We start from the raw sequence: 24907 nt of genomic DNA, 5'->3' as shown, positions 1-24907 counted from the left end.
CAGAATTTATTTTTTTGAGTCACTAGGATTTTATTCAGAAGTAACTAAATATGATTTCAAAACAGAGAGGTTTTCATATCTTACAGCAATACAAATTTGTTAATGAAGCAAACAATATACAAGATATATACAAAGTAAGGTAAAAGATAAGATGTATTTAAGATGTATTTAAGATACATACAAGTTATATACAAGTTGTCTCAAACAATAAATAATAGCGTAGTAATTGTATGGAGTTGGCGAGTGTTTCATGTTAACGATTTTTGGAAATTAATGTTCACAAATTTCTTGAAAGTATTATTCATTTTCAAACTATTTTTAAACAAATTTTGCATTCAATATGTTTCATAATTTTAAAAAAAATATTCTAGAACATAATCTTCCTTTCCTACAACAAACTCTTTTCCTACAATTTATAAATCCAATGCATTTCATATAGTTCAAAAACTTCTTGTAAACTTTTTTCTCTCCTTTGAGCTGTATTTCGAAGTAGATAAAATTACGAACCTGTATCTAATAGGGACACTTAAAGGGAAAAAATATATTTTATATTTCATTTATTCTATTCATAATATTCATAAGTTCTACAGTTTATAAAAAAATAAACTCAAAGTTCTTTGTAAAACATATATTCTTCTGAGTTCAGATCTACAGATTTTCAACGTGTTGAGGGTGTCTCGTAAAGACCTCCTTTAATATGTATTTCTAGAACCTATGTTAGAAATAAAAACAATTAACATTTAACCAAGGAAAAAACTAAATTCCAAATCTGACCAATCATAGTTGAAGAAGTCCTACTTACTAAACAACAAGACAGATATGACTATGAGAATAAACAGGACGAAAAAGAGTTGAAAGACGATTATTAGACATATTTTCAAGTTTCAACTTAAAATTAAGCATGTTTTTATGTTTATTATGATCACCCTTTCTGTGTCTAATTTCGATAGCGTTTTTGTATTTTCCTCGCCAAAATATGAATTTGCGACCCCCTTGTGTGTATTTTTTAGCTTTCATATTTGATAAAAATTCTAAATATACATATTAGGGGCGTTCTTTACGGAACACCCTGTATTAACTTGTGTATATGTACCCCCCATATATTTACTTAATTTAAAATAATTTGTTTCGGTAGCTAAGAGCATTAATTTTTGTGACGGATTAAGATTTTACCTTGATTAGCATTGAACCTTGCATGAAAATTTTTTTCACACTTCATAATATTTTGAATGAATATAATTAGCAAATGAACATATTTTTTTCTAATTTTCGGTACAAATAAATTATTTCTCGTTTTCATTTATAAAAATCACGAGAAAAAAAAACATCCAGCTGTCAATCTTCTTTTCAAAATACAGTTTCTTAACATTTTTGTCAAAAACTGGTAAATATATTTTTTCAATAAATGTAGCACTAGCTTAAAAACTCTTTAAAGAACACGGCTCAACGCGTATGTTTATGAGATAGGCACTTAAGATTTTAACCCACGGAGCTCATGTTTTGCCATTAGATTATTTTCTCATGTGAATTGAAGACGATTATTATTGATTTGAAAATTAGAGGAATGATTTTACTTCATTTTGGTCCCTTGTATAATTTTTTTCAAATAAATAATTAAAAAAGTAAAAAAGATAAACGCAAATAAATAATTAAAAAATAAAAGGATAAAGAAAATTCATGTTTCTCTTTCTAGCTGAATCCTTTTTGTTTTTTAAATTGATGCCTAATTCTTTTTACGAATTCCAAAAATGATTTTATCTGTATATAAGTTTTTAATATTTCAAAATAATATTTATCCATAGATCGACGTGAAAAGCTATTTTTAGTTGAGTATCGATAATTGATTTGAAAAAGTTAAACTTTTCTTGACATATTAAAATGGTGAGTTTAGAATCAGGAATGAAGTATGAGCATTTGAATCATTTGTTTTAAACTAGTCATTTGTTTGTATAAAGAATTAAAAGCATTCCCCAATCACTATATTATTTAAATTGTTGAATATCTTACTTATATGATTCATTGATTTGCTGATTTATTAACTTTTAATTTAATCATTGTTTAATTCGATTGAAAAAGGAAGCTTAGAATTTTTCAACATTGATACTAAAAACCATGATGCCAGATCCATCTAGATACACTCTCTCTCTCTCAACTGGATCAGCCTGTTCATTAGGCCGTTGAGTCCATGTCCAAGAGGCCGTCAGTTCGATGTTCACCGGCCGAAGACTCTCCAGGTGTAGTAAATGGTTACTTGTGCACTTTAAATCTGCCGGGTCACAAAGTCTTCCAAGTTCAAATAACAAATGAATCTCTTTGGAGGTACTGAATTGTGTGTTGATCGTTTTCTGGTTCAGGTCGAAATTACGATCTGTGGATGAATAAATGCACGTATGAATGAGCCCACCCTGTAAAACGGGCTATGACGTGTGCGTGGCTGAAGACGTATTCTTGGCTACCGATAGAGTCAGATATTCAAGAACTGCACCCACTGCTTTAAATTCCCTTGGTTTCACCAAGAAGACTTTCTGGTATTGGCCCTTTGCATTAGAAATAACAACAACAGATGTACTCTCTTCAATTTAGAATTGTTTTGCTCATAATGCGCTTTAACAGGTTTGTTAAAAACAGTGCTGTTCTGTGATGTGAGAAAAAAAACTATATAAAACTCATACTTAAATGTTCTTCAAAACTGCAGTTTTGGTAGTAACTTTTCTTGCTCTTTTTATAGCACTGTTTCTTGGGGAAATTGCTTATTTTCTACAATGTAAAACGTGGGTTGTTTACTCATTAATTTATTTTATTTTTTTGCATCACTAAATAATGCTTGTTGTGGTTAAAAAAATATTTGTATTGTTTTTAGTTATGGGAATCCAGTAAAGGTTTAAGTGCTCTAGAAAGTCGAACTTTGGGCGAAATTTCGATCGGACGATTTCACTTACAAAAACACGAAGCTATTTACAAAATATAGTTGTTTAAAATATTAAAAATAATAAACATTTATTATTTTTAAAATGAAAAAGTAAGTTATATTACCTTTTGAAACTTTATCAAAGCATCAAACGTTCTGATCAGTCAATGACGTCATCTGTACTGAGTAACTGGCTTTTTTGTGTTTTTTATCATAATGTCTAAATAGTTAAAAAAAAAAATTTTCAACAATTTTGTTTCTAAATCAATAAAGTTAGGAAAACTATAATTTGAAAAAGTTTAATATTTTACTTAAAAGTTTCTTAATTATATTTATTGACCAGAACTACAGATACATAAATTTAGATGAAAATGATAATACCTTTTGCAACAAAGAACAATGAAGCATCCAGAATTAATTAGACCAAAGATAACACCAATTATAGAGAAATACATTACGTACGTTAATATCTCCAGTCCACCCTCTGGGAGTTCGAATTCTTAAAAGGAAAAAAATCTCATTAGAATCATGTCGTGACGTTATCTGACATAAATTGTGTCCCTTTTGGTGAACACATTGGCAACTGTTAGAACAATACTACAAGTCTCAGCTTAATAATAATTTCATTATTTTAATTATATTGATTAATCAAAAGGAAATACTCCCACAATACTCAGCTGAAAATTTATGTAAAATTACCATAAGAAAAATAATAATATCCGTCCGGTTACGCAAGTTTATGTTCAAACGCATATAACCGAATTTCTCGATACTAATATCAGATAATTCAAACAGGATTCTTAAAACGTCATTTTGTCTCATATAATTTTTTATTGGGTAGTTTTAGTTAGTTATACTCTGTAAATAGAATAGGCGTTTCAGGTTGTCTCACATAATTTTTTATTGGGTAGTTTTAGTTAGTTATACTCTGTAAATAGAATAGGCGTGTCAGGTTGTCTCATATAATTTTTATTGAGTAGTTTTAGTTAGTTATACTCTGTAAATAGAATAGGCGTCTCAGGTTGTCTCATATAATTTTTTATTGGGTAGTTTTAGTTAGTTATACTCTGTAAATAGAATAGGCGTCTCAAGTTGTCTCATATAATTTTTTATTGGGTAGTTTTAGTTAGTTATACTTTGTAAATAGAATAGGCGTCTCAGGTTGTCTCATATAATTTTTTATTGAGTAGTTTTAGTTAGTTATACTCTGTAAATGGAATAGGCGTCTCAGGTTGTCTCATATAATTTTTTATTTAGTAGTTTTAGTTAGTTATACTCTGTAAATAGAATAGGCGTCTCGAGATTGCACGATTTCCACACTCTCTACACTTTTCCCTTATCTGCTACCATTTTATTCGCTAATCTTATTTTTTTCACTTTTTATTAAAACATACTGCCGTGGCGAAAAAGCATGATTTTTTGCATCTCTAGTAACGGAGAGGGAAAAAGTGTACTGAATGGGTAGAACGTGAAACCATTATAAATTTGTTTACAATGAATATAAAAGACATACATAATAGTTTAAAGAAATGTGTTTGTCTTTTTTATTATGAGATCCTAAAATTCATAGAGAAAAGTCCGTTTTTTTAAAGACAATTACTATTCGTCTCAAGAAAATTTATTCAATTTAATAATTAAATGATATTATACTTAAAGCAGGGGACAAACATGAAAATATCATGAAGTAAAATAATAATTCATAATGTTTTGATAAAATTATATTACTTACTTTCGCATTCATTTTTAATTGGGTGGTATATGTACCCAGAAATACAAGTGCACAGCTTTAAAGTACCTATCATCTGGCAACTTTCTGAATTAGCACCACAATCACACTCTGTCAAAAATTCAATGTATTATATAGCATAGCATATGCAAAATAAATTAACAGAATAAAATAATTAAAGAAAAATAAAAATAAAAAAAATTAATAAATTTATCAATGAAGAAAGTTTTTAAAATGTAACAGTATAATCTTTTTCACTCACGAGAAAAGAAAAGTCATTGCTTAGTAAATAATTCTTAATAGTAATGAAACAAAATTTTCTTTTCAATATTTTTTCTCTATTTTTGAATGAAATATCCTCCTTCACGCACGCCTGTTTTTCATCGCCTACATAGCACAATTATTTTCGATATTAAATGGGATCATAATTTGGTAATAATATCTATATTATCATTGCTGTAAGAATATTTTTTATTTAATTAAAAACATCGCAGATAGAAAAAAAATTGAGAAAATTCTTACGTCAGATATTTTCAGATATTAAAAAAAAAGAGGTTTTAAATCATTTTTGGTTATACTGCCACTTTGTTTACAACAGCTTATTTGGTTGACTTGCTTTGTTTAGTTAAAAGCATGTAGATAAATGCAAAAATATAGAGTATACAATGTAAAAAAATTCGATAAATCCTTAACCAGTATTTGTTGCAAAGTTTCTCATTATCCAAAAATTTGGTTAAATGAAAGATCATTTTATCTCATTTACACCATAAATTGTGAAATATTATCCAGAAATACTTCCATGGTGCAACTGACAGCATCAAAATTTGATATAAAACTTAGACGGTGACTGTAAACTAAACGATATTTGCTTATGACGCCATGTTTTCTTTACAGCTCGATCTCGGTGTATCGGGACGATTCGGTATATTTTTTTAAATGTCAACTTATTTAGGTAGATTGAGATTTTATTTTCATTAAATTTCATTTCCTTTATGTTGCCCTTTTAAATTTGGTTGGAGATATAAAATTGCTAGAAATATGTCATAACATAACCTACTTACTATAAATAGTTTTGTTATGGAAAATAGCAGCCTTGGCCTGCATTTAGGCGCTTTAAAAATACTTAATTATAGTGCAAATTTCCTATTCTTTTATAAAAGAAGAAAAATAATGAAAATAGGTGTTTTTTTCTTTCTTTCAAAACACCTACTTTTAGTGCAACTTTCTACAGATATTTGGGGCTAGTGAATGTATACCAATATATGGTAAAATTGAGCTATGCAGCCAGCAAATGTTTTGTAAACAGTGAATGAATACATATTTTTTGTGCAGCGTGGCTCGAAATTTTCAACAGTGTATGCTGACATAGGCAAAACGAACTTACTAATTACCGTTTTGAAGACATTTAGCATTTCTTTTCTGCTTAACGCTTGTCGTTATTTTGAATAATACATAAGTTAATTTGAATATACCTTAAAGAAATATTTAAGATCGGATCAAAACTTCATGTTTCATAAATACATAATTCGAACTGTCCTATCTTCGGAAACGTAAACACTCACTCAGAAAGATGAAGAAATTCTCTCAATTTTTGAAACCAAAGCATTTCGAAGTATTAAGAGAATGCAAAATTAATGGCTTTGGTATATAAGAAACAATCCCCAACTATTTGAAATCTGTAAAGAATCAGATGTTGTGAAGTTCATTAAAATACAATGGTTAAAGTGTTCAGAACACCTTGTCAGAATGGAAGAAAACAGGAATGTCAAAACAAGTTATCATGTCTAAATCATAGGATGTACGAACCAGAAGAAGACTAAAACTACAATATATAGATTGTCTATAACAGGACCATTAAAGGGATTGTCTATAAAAGGACCTTTAAAGGGATTGTCTATAACAGGACCATTAAAGGGATTGTTTATAACAGGATCTTTAAAGGGATTGTCTATAACAGGACCTTTAAAGGGATTGTCTATAACAGGACCTTTAAAGGGATTGTCTATAACAGGACCATTAAAGGGATTGTTCATAACAGGACCTTTAAAGGGATTGCCTATAACAGGACCATTAAAGGGATTGTTTATAACAGGACCATTAAAGGGATTGTCTAGAAGAGGACCATTAAAGGGATTGTCTATAACAGGACCTTTAAAGGGATTGTCTATAAGAGGACCATTAAAGGGATTGTCTATAACAGGACCATTAAAGGGATTGTCTATAACAGGACCATTAAAGGGATCGTTTATAACAGGACCTTTAAAGGGATTGTCTATAACAGGACCTTTAAACATTTCAAATTAAGAACTGGAAAATAAAAGCATCAGATCGATCAAAATGGAAATCTGTTTTGGAGACGGCCATTATCCACGCCAAATTGTAGTACCATTGAGGAATAGTTTATGTAGAGGCTGTTGGTTGCGTCAGCTCAGATTGCAGGAAAAACTGAGGTAGAAGGATCGAGGATTGGAACGAAGACCGAAGGTAGGAGGACAAACCGAAATAGTTCCTGCGCGGAGGAATACCGGCGGAGGAGCATCAACCGGCGGCCAAGGCAGGGAGTGAAAAGGCTGAAGTCCAGTATTTAAGCAGATGACAGTTTGCCTTCGAGAGAGGTTGTTGTGCAGCGTCCGAGACTTCGTCCCGATATCCCATTTCTTCCCGGTGACGCCCACCTGCAGAATGCGATATTTACAATCAAAAGTTAAAGTTTTTAATTGTTCTTTTAATAACAACTTTTAATGTTTTTAAAGAATAACTTGTTAATTGGAGTTTGTGAAGTTTCGTAGATGGTTTGTTATCTTTCAATATTAAAGAGGACTAGGAGACTTCGCCCCATACTCGCTGGCGCTCGCTAACCCCCGGAACTGTTTTCGCAGTTCATTTCGGATTGCTTCGCAATCCAATGCTCGCTTTGCTCGCTCACTGGATACGTTCTTAACGTCTAGCTTTTGTATACTTTTTTGAATACTGAAGTTCTGAAAACTTTTCAGTGTAGAAAATTCTAAACCAGTACATTTCAATATTATCTGGGCATTTGGCGATACAACACTTATAGAATTGAAGGATTTGTTACGTCAAGTGCTCAGGTATCATAATTTTGATCTACTTGCGCTTCTATGTCATTTTGATTTATGTTGCTAAGTTAACTTTCAAAAAATTCTATAGCTGGCAACAGTATTTTTATTTTTTAAGTTTTTTATTTTTTTTAGAGTTTGTTATTTTTTTTAGAATTCGTTATTTTTTCAGCGAAATGTTTTTTAACCTTACAGAATTCTTTGCCGACTGTTCTCTGTATATATTAAGAAAATAAAGTAAATATTTAAGTGTTGTGAAAAGAATCTTATTTAGTTGTACAAAATACTTCTTTGAAAATCAAAACTGTTGCCACCGGCGGAAAAGAAATACAGCCAAAATTTGGGAGCCACGTAAGAGAATTATATATATATTAGATGTTTCTTTGCCATATTGTTTCATTTTTGAAAGTCTTACATTCCCATCTCCGAACCATATACAATTTAGATTTATACGTTTTAAATAAACTTATGTTTTGCGATTCGCACAAGTCTCATAGCATAGAGTTGGTAAGGATAAATCATATAATTAAGTATTTACTCCATTTTTACTAAATGAAAGGCAAGAAAAATGAAAATTTAATAAATTTTATTTTTAAAATATAGTCTCGAGTAAATTATCTTTTGTGAAACATGCTGCAAATAGATAACAAATGCAATTTACTACATTAGAAGTGCGTTTTTAATATTTACTTAGCAGAAAGCAAACTATTGATTTATTATTAAGCCAAAATTTGTCGAATTAGTTTGACAAATCAATATTCAATGTCAACTGAGTGGCAGAGGCACTAATATATTTCCAGAAGAGTACATTTTACAATTGTTCTTCTGAAAAATATGTATTTATCTTGTTAAATACTATGATTACTTCTGTGTTAGTAAATAAAAACGATTGTTATCAATGAAAGCTCCATATTGACACTTAATTTTGCACCCTCAAGACATTGTTTTTTCTTCTGATTCTTAGGAATTACGTGTGTTGTATGCAACTGCATTTCAAAGTATAACCCATTTATCTTCGTCAACCTCATTTGTCTCCCCCCCTCCTGTATGTGTTTTCTTAATTTTTAAAAAAATCTTAAAATTCTCAAAGGAAACCACACCTTTGTAGGATTAACTTTATGGTGTTGTGTTCCCAATTAAAAATGATTTAATTTTAACAGTTTAAAACCAATGATTTCCTATAATTTATCGATAAAATTGTTTTCTTACTTACTTTCGCATTCATCCTTGCCAATGTTATATACGTATCCGGAATTACAAGTGCAGAATTTCAAAGAATTTTTCAGCTCACAACTTTTTGAATTATTTCCACAATTGCACTCTGAAAAAAATTCAATGTATTATAAAAGTTAAAGAAATGTAAATAAAGCATGAAAACAACGTTGGATTTCAATTTTGCGAATTTATCGAGATTATATTATATTATATCATATTATATTACATTATACTAGTGGGCTGCGCCCCCTACTCGCTAACGCTCGCCAACGAAAGCATAAGTAAGAAAACTATGTCTGTAAAATGTCTAGATGAATATGTACCAATAAAACATTTTTTAGTGACTTTTATGATGGCCAAAAATTAGAAACATATTTTTATTTATACACAACCTACTTTACCTACATGTTTTTACCTAAAATGAATTATGAAAACAAAATGCTTGCAGGACTGATAACGTATGATTTCCTTCCTAAGAATATATGAATATTGCAGCAGCAAATTACTCGCATGGAAATTACAGCTAATTCAGCAGTTTTGTTAAAAGCATTGGTGTAAAAATATTAAACTACAGAATATTAATCTTCACAAAACCTGGCTTTACTTACATAAATAAAGGTTCTTACCTTCACAAACGCCATTGCTTAGAGCGTAACCTGATCTACAAGTACAGAGTTTTGTACTATTTATATACGAGCATTCTGAAGTTCCAAGCCCACAATTACACTCTAAAATATAAATACACAAATATCAAATTACTTAATTTTTTAATATTAAGTAATTAGATTGAATAAGTTACGAATACAAAACAATAAATGTTCTATAACTAAGATTTGCAATAATTTAGGGAGATATTTACAATCCTGACTTGCTATGGGCAAAATTATTTTTGATGCAATTTTATGAACAAAACCATCGAAGAGAAAATTAGGGGAGGGTTTCTAATGTAATTCACTCTTCGTAAAATTAAGATAAGAACATAACAACTATGATCTCAATATTATTATGGATATATAATGGGACTTGTTTAACTCATTAGGAATCGATAAAACTGGCAAAACTTGAAAGTACTACAGTGCTATCTTCAAATTCAATAATCTTAGCATATCTGGTGAATCTTGGAGAATCTAATATGGGATAGTCAAGGTAGTACCAAAACATATTTAATAAATAAGTTTTAATGATTATAATCTTTGACCATAGCTATTTACAGACTATTTTATGACAAAAATGAGTATAGTTTTGCTGAAAGCATTGGCACGAAAATAGTAAATTGTACCATACTTAGAAGAGTATTTGTCTTCACAAAGCCTGATTTCACTAAAACAATAAAGTAAAGCTTTTACCTTCACAGGTGTCCTTGTGCAGAGCGTAACCTGATCTGCATGTACAATGTTTTTTGCCATTTATATAAGAGCATTCTAAAGATCCTTGTCCACAATTGCACTCTGAAAGAAATATACGTAATTAATCTAATTACTTAAGGCTGGAAGTGCCGATGGGGTCACTTTGATAATTTTTTTGTCTTTTCTTATGTTGTTTTTGAAGATACATGAGACCTGCGAAGCTCATAATTTTGAACTTTTCAATAAATGTTTCAAAGTATCCTGTAACAAAATTTTAAGCTGTTATGTTGATTATTAAAATAAATACAGTGGGTGATCGGTTAACGAACAGATCGGTTAACGAACAAATCGGTTAACGAACACTTTTACGAAAGATTTTTGTGTTCGGATAACGAACGCATATTCGGATAACGAACACTTTCAAGAAGGAATTTTTTGTGTTCGGACAACGAACACATATTCGGATAATGAACAAAACGAATTCTAACGAACACTTCTCGGCCTGAAAAAAAATTAATATTAAACATTTGTTATCATTTTGCATACAAAATAAGATCACTGAAAGGAGAAATGTTTAAAGCATGCTTAGTATTGATAATTACTAAATGAAACTTGAATTATGGAGAATGAAGGAGTAACGAAAATCACATCTGCGAAGCAAAGAAGTGCCATCCATGATAAAATGGAGAGGTTGCTTTTAGTTTGGATAAATGAACGGGAAATGAAACGAGATGTAACTAGTATGCCTATCATTCAAGAGAAGGCTAGAGAAATTTTTGAGAAATTGAAAGAAAAAACTCCAGGTTCGTCATCCGAGGAGTTAGAATTCAAGGCTACCACTGGTTGGTTTACAAAGTTTAAAAGAAAGTCAGGAATTAAACATGTATCAATGCATGGTGAGTCTGCTAGTGCAGATAAAGAAGCAGCTGAGAAGTACTGTCTCAAATTTCAAGAATTCATTGAAATAGAAGGGTATCGTCCACAACAAATATTTAATTGTAATGAAACTGGTTTGTTTTGGAAGCACATGCCGAACCGTACCTACATCACGAAAGATGAGAAAAGTGTTCCTGGGCATAAATCTATGAAAGACCGATTAACGTTACTTTTGGGAGCTATCGCTAGTAGTGATATGAAACTTAAACCACTTCTCGTTTACCACTCTGAGAATCCCAGAGCATTAAAAAAAATTCCTGTGGAGATCGAATCAGAAGGCATGGGTCACGCAGTATCTTTTCAAAGAATGGCTATTTAAAGTTTGTGCCCCAATGCCGACATCTGCTATTAAAGATCTTTTGAAAAAGTGGGAGGATGTCAGAGCAATGGTCTTAGAATGGCACCCAAACCAAGCTGATGGCAGTAGGGTTGGGGATCTTTACAACGACAATGATATTAATTACTTCCGGAAAATCCTGAAAAAGAGAGAAAAGCAATCGACATTGGACATGTTCTTCACCGCCCCATAAGCAAAAAATTAAAAGGACTGATTAATATGCAAGACTACATGCATGTATTATTTTTTAAAATTTACTGAAAAATCATACATTTTTTAAAACTTAATTTTTAGGGTCTCCAGAACGAATTAATCGATTTCACATAGAAGTTTATGGTGAATCGATGATCGGTTAACGAACAATTCGGAGAGCGAACGTAGTCTTGGAACGGATTATGTTCGTTAACCGATCACCCACTGTAATCATAGAAATACCTAAAACAGTCACAAGAAAAAACACCTAAATTTTAACCCCCGTAAGAAATATGTTAAATTTTAGAAGCTTCGTAATCGTCTTTGATTTTGAAAGACTGCAGTGTGAAAATGAGCCAAAAAATAAAATAAAATAAAATGGACCAACCTGAATAATTTTTTATTCAATAACCGAGACCTCAAATATGCTAATTAATAAGTGCAGACGATATTTTTGGTTACGAAATCAGACGCAAAAACGTACTCTCTTCGACTAAACATACCTCTTATTTGACGGATTCGTATTTCTGACCCCCAAAATATGGGAGGTAGCCGCAGTCTAGGAAATATGGTCCTAATAGTTTGGTCGTGAGACCAAATAGTTTGATCCTAATAGTTTGGCCTTAAAGTTAATTTTACTTATTGCGTATTTTTCTACATCTAGAGAACTTTTTAAGCAAATTGAAAAAAATTATGCACTCAATCATAAATTTCGTTCATCCAATTCATTCAAATTTCGTTCATCTTGTAGATAATTTCTTTTCTTTAAAAGAAATGCCGACAGAATCCGGATTTTACGTCTGACTAAGAGAACACTCTTATTTTCTATGTCACCCTTTAAGATTGACATACATATTTTGCACTGAAAAATCAAAACAAAAGACTCAATGTTTTTGTGAAGTAAAATTGTCCCAATTCTGCATATTATTCATGTGATTGAATTTGCAAGCGACAACATAGATTAGACATAATCGAATAAAACGTTAGCACACTAGATGCTAAAAATTATTCTATATTCTAAAACTTGGAGGTGGCTTGCACGCTTTTTTACAACGTTTATGATATTAATGACCTCAATGCTTGAATAGTTTTCAAAGAATCTTTTGACACCTTAATTACGCATTGCGAGTTCATTCTTGAGCTGGTTGAAGAACAACTAAAAAATGTTTTGCGAGTTCATTCTTGAGCTGGTTGAAGAACAACTAAAAATGTTTTGCACATCAGATAAGCCCTAAATCATGAAATTCCTTCTCTAAAATTAAAGAAATACCCTTATAACTTAGTAAAAGACATAATAAAACTTCTGATAGCAATGTGAGATTCTAGAAACAAATTTATCGATATTTTACTACTACTTTATGTCACATTGATATGCTACGATTGGTCTACGCTATTATTTAACCAATGTTGGAGCGACATTTTTAAACATGCATGTTATTGTATTTTGTCTATATTTGTATGTCACGTTCATTTTCGTATGACTTGCTCTCCAGCCAAAGAATAATCTGTTATTCAATAATATACTGTATTATTATATTAACATTGCGAGAATAAAATTAAGTTTTGAATCATCAAAAACTTTATATATTATATTTTTAACAATATCCATTAAGTAAAAAATTTGACACCAAATGGCGTTTTAGGTAAGTTCGTCTGTTCTAGTGTTATATTTATGTTGCAACTGAATGATTGTCAAATTTAGTAAACGAAGCTAAAAAGTTTTATCTGTTGAATAAATTTTCTGGAGGGTATTTTCAATTTTAAATTCATTTGCCGAAACAAAAATCAACGTTACTATTATTTTATGAATGAGACCATGCAGGAGACTTAAGCCTTCTAATCAAAGATCTTTTTCATGTTTGGTTCGAGAATGCTTTGAGTTGCTGTTTTGATAGTAATTGAGCATAGCTTTTCAACTCTTAATTTGATTTTATTCCCACCTGTAGTATTAAAGCCATAATTGATTATTTCGAATCTGTAGCATATAGAATTTCAGTTTAATGTGTAACTTTGTTTTTACGAAATAATGAGTCATACAAAGACAATAAATTATTCCTCTCATAGAATATTTTCTTTCACAAAGAATGGTTTCACTGAAACAACTAAGTTAAGCTCTTAACTTCACAAACGTCCCTGTTTAGAGCATAACCAGATTCGCATATGCAGTTTATTGTGCCATTTACAAAGGAATCTGTGAAGATTAAATCTCTTAAAATTATTATTTGAAAATTATTAATTAATTAAAAAGAAAGAAACTAAATTCCAGCGGAAAATAGAATGGAATAAAATTTTCAGCTGATGTTTACAATTTCGAATTCAGATACCGCAAGCCGTACCGACTTTGTTGTTATTTTACAAGCGAGACCATACGGGACGCTTTTAAATCAAGGGATTCACTAATATTTGTCTCAAGAATGTCTTCCGTTTTGATTGCAATTAAGCTCGGAGTAAGAGCTTTTAGTCTGTACTTTTTCGCAACTGTATAGCATTTTAATTATTACAGTTTTTCTCATAGCTACGGCGCACAAAATTACACCTTATTCGATAGATATGCTAAAATTATGGGTGCAAAAATAGTAAATAATCCCTTTCCTAGAATATTTGTCTTCACAAAGACTGATTTCACTAAATCAATTAAGTAAAGTTCTTACCTTGACAAACGTCCTTGCTTAGAACGTAACCTGATTTGCATGTGCAGAATTTTGCGCCATTTGCAAAAGTACATTCTAAAGTTCCGTGTCCACAATTGCATTCTGGAATGTAAATACATATTTACAAATTTCTTGAAATTATAATATGAATGAAATTATAATATTGTTGATTGCAAAAGCAGAGCTATTTTTGCAACAAGTTTACGAATTGATCAGTAAAAAAGACTACTACATTCTAATTGAGAACATCTCCGGCTTAAAACCCGTAAATCTTAGGGTTTTTTTTCTGACTGCAGTTGAACTACTCTACTGAACTCTAATCTGCTTTCATCCACTGCAATTGCTGTTACATATTGCTTCCAGCCATAACGTTAAAATTATTGATAGTTACTTGCAGCTATAGACAACTACTTTTCGCAGTTTAGTTCTAAGTTACGAGTTAGGATCGTAGTTACAAGCTATAATTTTTCCTGTTAGTGAAATACCATATTTTTGTGATTTTACTACAAAACATTTACGCAATAAACGAAGATATCTTTGATGTTTACCAGTAGAATGTCTAAACATGTTTGTAAATAATAATTGAGCTATTCTTATTGAACTTTTATATTCACTGCCCATTATTTACCTGCAGCTGAAGCATGCAAATTTTCAGGTAATTAGTAGTTTTGCAAAAAATCTTTTGTCCAACCAAAATCAGCAAATCGCACTCTGCATAAGATATTTGTCTTCACAATTCGCCGTTGTAAACAGAAATTTAAGAAAGCTCTTACCTTCACAAATGTCTTTATTTTGAGCATATCCTTCTATGCACTCACAATGCTTTGTACCATTAACATAACAGCATTCTAAACTTCCAGGTCCACAGTCACACTCTGGAATATAAATTCTTGAATGAACATATAAATTTTTTTTAAATAAATTATTAATGGCAAAACTTTATAAAATAAAACAAATTAAGAACAGTCGGATAAAATTTTTTCAGTGTTATCTGCAATTATATACAGTAATAAAATATATAGAATCGCAAACAGTAATTTTATTACTGAGTCCTAACCACTTTAGATATGATGCTTATTTTTCGTAAATGATACATGATAGATATTAAATAATTTCCACCAATTCATAAAATTGAAAGTACCGTATCCATTAAACGCACAAAATTGCTAAATTATATGAAATTGCGAACATTAACTTCCATTACAGAGGCTTAATTAGTACAGATATAATGCATATTTATTATAAATGATACCTGATAGATGTTAAATAATTGCCACCAATTCATAAAATTGAAAGTACCGTATCCGTTAAACGTACAAAATTGCTAAATTATATGAAATTACAAACATTAACTTCCATTACAGAGGCTTAATTAGTGCAGATATAATGCATATTTATTGTAAATGATACATGATAGATGTTAAATAATTGCCACCAATTCATAAAATTGAAAGTACCGTATCCATTAAACAAACAAAATTGCTAAATTATATGAAATTTCAATCATTAACTTCCATTACAGAGACTTAATTAGTACAGATATAATGCATATTTACTGTAAATGATACATGATAGATGTTAAATAATCGACATTGATTCGTGTAACTGAAAGTACCGTATCCATTAAGCATTACAAAATATTAAAATATTTAGAACTGCAAACAATAATTTCTATCAGAGGTTTAAATATTTTAGATATAGTGCGCATTAATTGCAAATGATATACGATAGATATTAAATAATCGCTATCGATCCGTGGAACTGAAAGTTCCCTCATCTTTTGTGCAATGAAATGGGTTTATCTTTGCTATTGGTCAAAAAGTTTTTCACATTAACAATTTTTCGTTCAATATTTTATTCAATAGTTTGATCTATATTTTGAAGAAAATATTGCATTAAGACCTCTACAATAATGATAAAAATTCAATCCAGTTCTTCTCTGACGTTCACATACATCTCCGAGCCTTCATTATATTATCAGAGATCAGTTAAACCTCTTTAAATTGCAACAGGGGTGATTCACAAGGTGTTTCACTTGTGAAGATATCTGAATTATTTTAAATAGTTAGAATTTTTAGTTTGAACATAATATTGATAAAAAAATGGAATGCGGATAATTAAATTATTGATAATGTAAATTTAAGCAAAACAAATTGCAAAAAATAGCAAAACACAATTGTAAATTGTAAAATTGTCGATTTTATTATCGCTTGCGAAAAAATCGCACGCGATAACGAATTCGCTTTTACAGAGCATGAGAGAATCACTTTTTGGTTCTTAAAAATAAATCCTAAATTTCAAACAATTTGTCGTTAGATTTCTAGAGGAAGAAAAAATGTTGCCATAAAAAATACTTGAAATACATTAGTTTAAATCAAATTAAGTTAAAAACATATCATTTTAATAATTGATGTTGATGAAATACAGCATGAAGCACCGGTGTGTTTTTCTGCGTTAAAGGTAAAATCTTCCAGTCATGGCCTTCTTCCAAACAGTAATTTTTAACAATTTGCACTTATCTGCAGTCATTAAATATCTAAGAGAAAGAGATATTCATGATTGAAATTTTTTTAATTTGCAAAATGAAAAATTGAAGATCAATGAAAAATATTTTTTCAAACTACTTTTTTTGGATTTTATATTTTAGGGCAAATATAATTCAGATAATTTAATAGATTTCTTTAGTAACAATTAGAATGCTTTTTTTTATAATTTGAAATTACCAAAATGTATTTTTACTTGTTACACGGATTATTAGTCGTAAAAAACAACTTCAAACAAATCGCCAAGAGTCAAATGCATTCAAATTAATATGCCACTTCAAATTAATATACAAAAGAATCAAATGCATTCAGTAAATAAATGATATCACAAAAAGTTTTTTACTCAAATTTTGTTTTGAAGGGCGGAATTTACCGTCTCCACAAGGCACAGAGTGATTAAATATAACGAATTATGTTTAAACAGTGGCCAACTAGTTTCCACCCAATCACCACTTTTTTGCCACAAGGCACGCAACAACCAAATGTAACGAATAGTGATTAAACAATTGCTGCTAGTTTCCACCCAATCGCCACTTTTTCGCCACAAGCCGCAGAGTGACTAAATATAACGAACGACGATAAGACAGTTACCTGTTAGTTTCCACTCGATCGCCACTTTTTTAGTCAAAAATGCACCCCTTGTGCATTTTAGAATAATTATTTTGGAATTATTAGTAATATTTTATAGAATTTTTATGGAATCAGGAATTCTTATGAACATTTTATAATATTCTGAAAATTACTGTTTGCTTGCTTCTTAAATTTTTCTACATTTTATAAATGAATATTACAGCGTCTGCCAAGAAATGCTTCAAAAGTCATAGCTAATATCAATTGTTTTTTTAATCGTAAATTTTTTTTAAAATTTCTTATTAAGTGGCCAATGTTTAAAATGCTACTACTGACCACAGTAACAAAAATTACTAATTTTGCTTCATGTTTTTTTATGTCACCTGCATAAACTTACTTACCAACTTCACGAGAGCTTTCGGTTACGATTTCTTCGCTGCTGTCACAACCACAATCATTTCCAAACACGGAATTAAGCAGACCTACGCACAAAAATAATATGACGATTCGACACTGGCCTGCCATATTTGAATTTTAGCGAGCTGAACTTGATTTATCTCGCAACTAATAAAATGGAAATATATATTTATAAGGAAATTAATTTTATCTCAATATATATGTGTGGAAAATCAATCTTGATTTTAGGAAATATCCATTAGTTATTTGATAAGAGTATTTTTTTATCAGAGTTATCGTACACGCGAACAATAGTTACATATTTAGAACATTATTTCATTTGCGTTTTTAAAATCATTTTAATATTTTTTGTAAATCAACAAAATGATCGCGCATTCGGAGAAAAAAATAAAACCGTCAGTTTTACAAAGAAAAATTATATCAGTTCATCGTTTGATGTAAGTTGTATTTATATCCCTTCACGCAGCTGTTAAGCAAATTAATACGCATTAATTTAAATTCTAAAACTGTTTGCGTTACTCTGAATTGCAAAAATATACAAAATTTTACGGCTGGCAAGTGACTATTTGCTTTAAAAAAGATTGATAGTTTTAAATCTTTAAGAAAACTGTTGATATAATTATCGTAATTGATTGTTATCATGTATAATTATTCTAAATAGCTGTTGATATAATTATCTTAAGGTGTTTTAAAGAACACCTTACGACATTATTCGGTATTATATATACGATAGCATTTCAGTAAGTATGTTAAACATTACAAGGCTCATATCTAACATGAAGAAACATTTTTAGAAGATTTCTATAAAATAAATTGTAACTGAATTTATTTCAAAATTAATTCAAAAAAGATTCACGCTAATTCCACATTTATTAATTTATTAGAAAAAAATTTGTAACAAAATACACAACGGGTACATTTTCGATGAAAAAAGTGGCGACTGGCAGACAATATTTAAATCAACAATTGTTCCATATTCACTCTCTGGCAGGTGGCGACCGTTTATTTTGTCTAGTACTGCGGACTTAGGGTAAATATACAATTCTTTTCTTCTAAGGGAAAGTACTGAACATGGGGACACTTTCCGCGACTTATATTTTTCATTCAAAAGTTATGGTCACATTTAAAATTTAAAGACACAAACTTCCTCTGTAATTATATTTATTTCAATTCAAATAATTTTGAAGTAAGAAAATAAAATAATTAAAGTAGAAAGTGCAAACTACTGAAACCTGCGCAAAATAAAAATAAAAAACACAACACTCTGAATAACTTTTGTCCCAATGGTCCTAAGGCAAAATACAAAATTTTAGCGAAATCGATCGAGTTGTTACTGAAAAATCAAAATTTGAAAAAGTGGTCCATTTAAAATTTTATTCAAAAAGACAGTCTTAACTTTTAAAATCTCAACTATTCAACCAATTTTGATTAAATTTCTTCATATTTTGCCACTTAAAATAAAACGAAATTTTTTAAATGATGTAAAAATACAAGTCAAAATTTTTCAGACTATTTATATAAAAAAATAATAAATAATTCCTAAAAATTATTTTTGTTTGTTCTCTTTATTATCTTTGTATGTTTATTATCTTTGGGTAAATCAATTTTCTAATCGTGTGCCCCCAAAAGTTTCAATTCGTTTAAAAAGTTCTCACGGCAAAAAGTAATATTAAAATTAAGGGGTTTAGACTTTCTACAGCTCCCATGACCAAACTATTGGGAGACCATACTTCCCAGATTGCGGCAAGTCCCCATATTCTGAGGGTTAGAAAACCGAATCCTTCGGGGAAAAAAGAAGAAAGAAAGAACTTATTCAAAGAAAGGGCGTTTTTGTGTCTGATTTCATAACTTTATATAGTGTCTGCACTAATAACATATCATATTTGAGGTCATTCTCGTAAATCATTAAGATTGAGTCCTAGTACGTAAATAATCCGATTTTAGATCATAAATTATTCAGTCTGTATCATTTCGCACATTGCATGTGAAAAGAGTCAATGAAAAATAACGATAAATGCAGGCGGCATGAACATCTAGATAAGTAGAATTGATAACAGAATTGATAACAACAGTAATGATTCAACAGTGAAATGTTTTTGATTAATGATCAATTTTTACATTATTACTTGTTATTTAATTAACTTGTTTTTTAATGTTTATTACTTGTTATAATTTGATTACGCATTTCAATGTAACAAGGTTATATTTAGAAATACACAATTATAGACAATTATTTAATTCACCATCATTTAAAATACAACAAGATAACCGCCGGTCTTCGACATGTAAGTTTAAACTATTTAAATGTAATTGTTACGTCAAGCGCTCAAGTTGCACTTTTTGATCTAGCTGCGCTTGTATGATCTAGTTGCCCTTTTGATTTATGCTAAGTTATTTTTCAAAAATTTTTATGACTGGCAACAGCATTTTTTATTTTTGTTTCTTTTTAGAATTCGTTCTTTTTTTTTGCCAAAATGTTTTTTAACTTGTAATGTTGTTTAGCAGAATTCTTTGCCAGCTGTTTCTCTGTATATACGAATTAAATAAATTAGATATTTTTAAAATGTTGTGAAAAGAATTTTTAGTTGTACAAAGTACTTCAGTAATGATAGTCAAAAATATCTTAAATAATTTTTTTTATACTGGAATCAAGCATGAATCCACAAATTGTTTTACCACATTAAATATAAAAATAAAATGCTCTGGAAAATCCGGAAGAGTTAGCAGGTATGTAATAGTTGTAATTAAAAAGAATTCTATATTTAAAAAAAATCCTGTCGTTTAACTTTTTATTCTAGACAGAGCTCAAAATGCGTGTTTAAGAAAATGGACACAGCTCAAAATGTACGCTTATGAAACTAAGTAGAACTTAAAATGAGCATTTACGTGAGTGGACAAAGCTGAAAATGCGTGTTTTCAGAAATAGACATATCAAAATACACCTTTTTAAGCATGAACAGAACTCAAAATGCGTATTTACAAGAGTGTGCTCTGCTCAAAATATGTGTTTACAGAAATAGACGCATGAAAATACTCGTTAAAATGAGTCTTTACAACAGTGGACACAGCTGAAAATGCGTGTTTACGAAAATGAAAACAGTTCTAAGTGCGTGTTTAAAGAATATAACATTCCTGTTAACAAAAATGGAAACCACTTAAAATGCGTGTCTAAAAACTTCGGTTTTTTTATTTTTTTTCAAGAATAATAAATCCGTAATGTGATGTTGATCATTTTCATAAATCACTTGGTAATTTTTTTATATTAGTCATCTCTTGAAAAGATTTTTGTGCCTATAATTGGCTAAATTATTATCCTAATCCGGTCTTTATGGTTGACAGAAACAGGTAGGAAAAATCCCTTTAAAGACAATTATCCCGATGAAAAACGGGAGAATCTCTTTTCACGACGGCATCCACTGATAACGCAATGCGAAGATAATTTCAAAAGGCAAAACTTACCTTACAGATATTAATATTCAAGAGTGGATTAAAGAACTGTAGAGGAATCTTGAAGGGGGAAGTAATCCTGATATCCTTTTAGAAAGTGATCGCATCTACAATGCAAATGAAACAGGAGTTGAATACTGCCCTTAAATAGGAAAAATCCTAGGCCCTAAAAATTATAAGGGTTTTTGCTGCCCTTCATAGACGAATCTCTGAGAAAACACTAATGTGGTTTTAGGCCTAGTACAGGGATGGTGAACCAATGGCACGCGTGCCATTTATGGCACGTGACACAATATTCTGGGCACGCCACAGATCACGAAGTTCACTATGAAGCATATTAACAAATAAAATTATAATTCACAAAAAAAAACCAATTACTTACAAAAAATTAATAACTAATATCAAATGAACAATAACCATAAAAAACAAGCTAACAATAAATAACTAGCAAAAAAAATTAACAGTCCCTGCTTAAACTAACATCTTACAACCTAAAGTTGTTTGTCATCTAAGCTGCAACAACAGGAGTCATGTTGCTTTAAGTTGAATTGCGCGTATAACTGAGACATTGCAAAATATAGTCTTTTTTCATAGTGAATAAAGAGTTTGGAGCTGATAGTATCTAAACTGCTGTTTGTAGAAAATGCAACACCATGAAGGAATCATCAGAATCAAATGAAATATTATTTTAATAATGGATATAGGATATTATGCAAATTAATAAAGTTTCAGAGCCATCGCGCGTGCGTGGCGCGCGCAGCGCCCTCTGAATTGATGCTGAAAGCGTATAAATAAAGTGCTGTAGCGGGACGTTGAAAATAGTCTATGATTATTTGTTAGTGGCAAACGTTTAGTGAGACCTGAGTATGCCTCCACGACGGAAGAATAAGAAATTCAAGCAACTTACGGAGTTTGAACGAGGGAGGATAATCGGCCTTCGAGAAGGAGGATTTTCCTATCGCGCAATAGCAGCTCGTATGCAGCGGAACAGTTCCACAGTGATGCGAGTTTGGAAGCAGTGGACCGACGAGCACCGAACAACTCGAAAAACAGGCACTGGACGACAGAAGGTGACGTCAGAGCGCGATGATCGACACCTGCTCCGCATGGCGGTGAATGATCGCACAGCTTCCTCCAGGCAGCTGGCAGCACATTGGTCTACTGCTACAGGTGTACAATTGTCGGCTTCGTCAATTCGTCGTCGTCTGCTGCGCCGTGGATTGCGTGCAAGGGTGCCATTATACAGGATTCCCCTCACGGCGGATCATCGACGGCTGCGTCGGCAGTGGGCTCTTGAGCACAGAGACTGGCGAGCTGATTGGCACCAAGTTGTCTTTTCAGATGAATCACGCTTCAATTTGTGGACCCATGATGGCCGTGTTCGTGTTAGACGTTATGCCGGTCAACGCTGCCTTCCTGAGTGTATTATTGAACGACATAGTGGTCGAACACCCGGAGTTATGGTCTGGGGTGCGATTTCGTATCATGGACGATCCAATTTGATACGAATTGAGGGTAATCTCAATAGCAACAGATACGTCCGTGAAGTGCTACAGCCCGAAGTCGTTCCTTTCCTTCAAGGCATCCCTGGAGCTATCTTTCAGCAGGATAATGCACGCCCACATGTTGCGCGGACTGTTAGAGACTTCTGTTCAGCACAACGCATGCAACTTCTTCCTTGGCCTGCTTATTCGCCGGATATGTCGCCTATTGAGCACGTGTGGGATATGGTTGGTCGGCGTCTCACTCGTGATCCGCGTCCTGCAGTTTCCAAAGACGAACTTTGGTTGCGCATACAAGCGATATGGAATTCTCTTCCTCAAGCAGATATTCAACATCTGTTTGACTCCATGCCACGTCGTATAGCAGCACTTATTGCAGCGCGTGGTGGCTGCACCAAATACTGATTTCGGACGCTTAATTTGTTTCTTTTGTTTTGAAAATTTCATCATTTATTTGTATCAGTACAAGTCGTTTCTGCATTAAATTTCATTTGATTCTGATGATTCTTTCATGGTGTTGCATTTTCTACAAACAGCAGTTTAGTAATACGTATTATTTTCCCAATAATCACGAAGTCAAAATTTTTTTACGGCACGTCTATGACTTCATTAAACAATTTTTTTAAAAAATTGCACGTTGGTGCATAAAGGTTCGCCACCCCTGGCCTAGTAGGTCAAATATTTATCAGATTTCCCTCCCCCCATTAATAAGGAACTGCTGTGAAGTCAACACCAATCTGTGTCATTTGTTTTTAGAGCTAAAACAGGCATTTCCCTCTGCACTAGTGTTTCTTATCATTTATTTTATTTTTTTAACGTCAAGGACCGTTTTCTGAAATTCTCTTTCCCTGTATACTAAACATTGTATTATTGTATTCAATATAGATTTATTCTGTATTTGAAAGGTTTTACCTTTCCCATCCTAATCAGCTGTTATTAATAATAACCGAGGATTATTGATAATAACTAAATAAGCGGACTGAATGTAAAAATTGTTTACTTAAAAAATTTTGATTCATTGAATATCTAAGTTTTCTTTGTTCGTTACTCTTTTCTCCTTCTTTTTCTTTTTATAAAAAAAGAGTTTTTCAGTGATTTACAACAGCAAGACTAAAAAGTTATATTTAGTTACACTCCTTAAATCGTTCAAATCTGGAGGGAATTTTACTTTTCATATCTGCTTTTGTAGGAGTTCACTCTGGAATCGAAATTTTGATTGACTATACACCTAGGTGACACAAATTTTCAAAGGTAAGTACCATTAAATAAGTGATAAATGAATATTTAACGTGCTAAAATTAACTTTTAACTTATATTAATTTTATGCTTATGACAACCAAAGAAATTTAGATCATCTTTGTTAATTATGGAACTTGTCACATGATTAATAACAAGGCCTCGACAACAATGACTGTTTTCGACCATTACCTTTTATGATGTTATTTTTACTTATGTCGGTTGTCAATATCAACAAGTCTTTCTTGAAATCAAGTGACGGATGTGTTTCCTGTTTTTTTTTTCAAGAATACGAATTCAGCCACACACACGTCACAGCCCGTTTTACAGAGAGGACCCTATCATACTCCATTCCTTCATCTACGGATAATAATTTTGCCCTGTATCAGGGAACAATCAATCTCCAATTCAGCGTCCACAAAGGTATTAATATGTTAGAGGAACTTGGAGTACTTTGTGACCCCAACAGATTCACGGGCACCAGTCATTATTTAATACACTGAGATTTTTCACGGCCTTTCTTACTTCCATTCTCGCAAATACGAGTCCAACGTTTTTATTTTACACACAGAAACAAAATTACAAAAAATTAAAACCATCTTCTATTAAAAACGATTTATTAAATGATAGATACAAAAAGTGAACTCGTTTTATTTTTCACAGAGAGCAAAAAAAAATGATAATAATAATCAAATCAAGATGTCCTTTTCTTCTAAATTGTAACTACTAACGTCCTGAAAAAGATAAGTATAATTTAACTTTGGATCTTTTTATATATATATATATATATAGAGACTTCTGTTC

At 31.2% G+C, this 24907-nt stretch overlaps 3 protein-coding genes across 5 annotated transcripts in view; 1 reads left to right on the top strand and 2 right to left on the bottom strand.

The window, feature by feature from the left end:
• LOC107456201 (cuticle protein 14-like) overlaps positions 1-24907 on the top strand; it is a 206301-nt gene that overhangs the window by 143548 nt on the left and 37846 nt on the right. The gene's annotated exons all lie outside the window — the stretch shown is intronic.
• LOC107454911 (rh5-interacting protein-like) overlaps positions 1-24907 on the bottom strand; it is a 104871-nt gene that overhangs the window by 51660 nt on the left and 28304 nt on the right. The gene's annotated exons all lie outside the window — the stretch shown is intronic.
• LOC107455183 (25 kDa ookinete surface antigen-like) lies at positions 6-18088 on the bottom strand. 3 transcript variants are annotated; one of them, XM_016072702.4, is made up of 10 exons: positions 17903-18087; positions 15162-15263; positions 14389-14490; positions 10273-10374; positions 9553-9654; positions 8925-9032; positions 4638-4745; positions 3290-3407; positions 3034-3128; positions 6-712 (listed from the first exon to the last, which is right to left on the bottom strand). In XM_016072702.4, exons 1-9 carry the CDS (start codon positions 18024-18026, stop codon positions 3056-3058), a joined length of 939 nt encoding a protein of 312 aa, XP_015928188.1. In that variant the 5' UTR covers positions 18027-18087; the 3' UTR covers positions 6-712; positions 3034-3055. The 3 variants fall into 3 exon arrangements, with proteins under 3 accessions (XP_015928188.1, XP_015928259.1, XP_071033434.1); XM_016072773.4 differs by lacking the exon at positions 9553-9654 and having other exon boundaries at positions 17903-18088; XM_071177333.1 differs by lacking the exon at positions 10273-10374 and having other exon boundaries at positions 17903-18088.

This window comes from Parasteatoda tepidariorum, chromosome 2, assembly GCF_043381705.1.
Source record: "Parasteatoda tepidariorum isolate YZ-2023 chromosome 2, CAS_Ptep_4.0, whole genome shotgun sequence".
NCBI lineage: Eukaryota > Metazoa > Arthropoda > Arachnida > Araneae > Theridiidae > Parasteatoda > Parasteatoda tepidariorum.
This window is presented reverse-complemented; position numbering and strand designations above follow the sequence as displayed.

Bases quoted from the DNA above. Each gene is read 5' to 3' on its own strand.
- LOC107455183 (XM_016072702.4), bottom strand. From the start codon at position 18,026: ATGGCAGGCCAGTGTCGAATCGTCATATTATTTTTGTGCGTAGGTCTG. The intron at 15,264-17,902 runs GTAAGTAAGTTT...TTTATATTCCAG, and splicing joins CGAAAGCTCTCGTGAAGTTG to AGTGTGACTGTGGACCTGGA. The intron at 10,375-14,388 runs GTAAGAACTTTA...TATTTCTTTCAG, and splicing joins AAGCAAGGACGTTTGTCAAG to AGTGCAATTGTGGACAAGGA.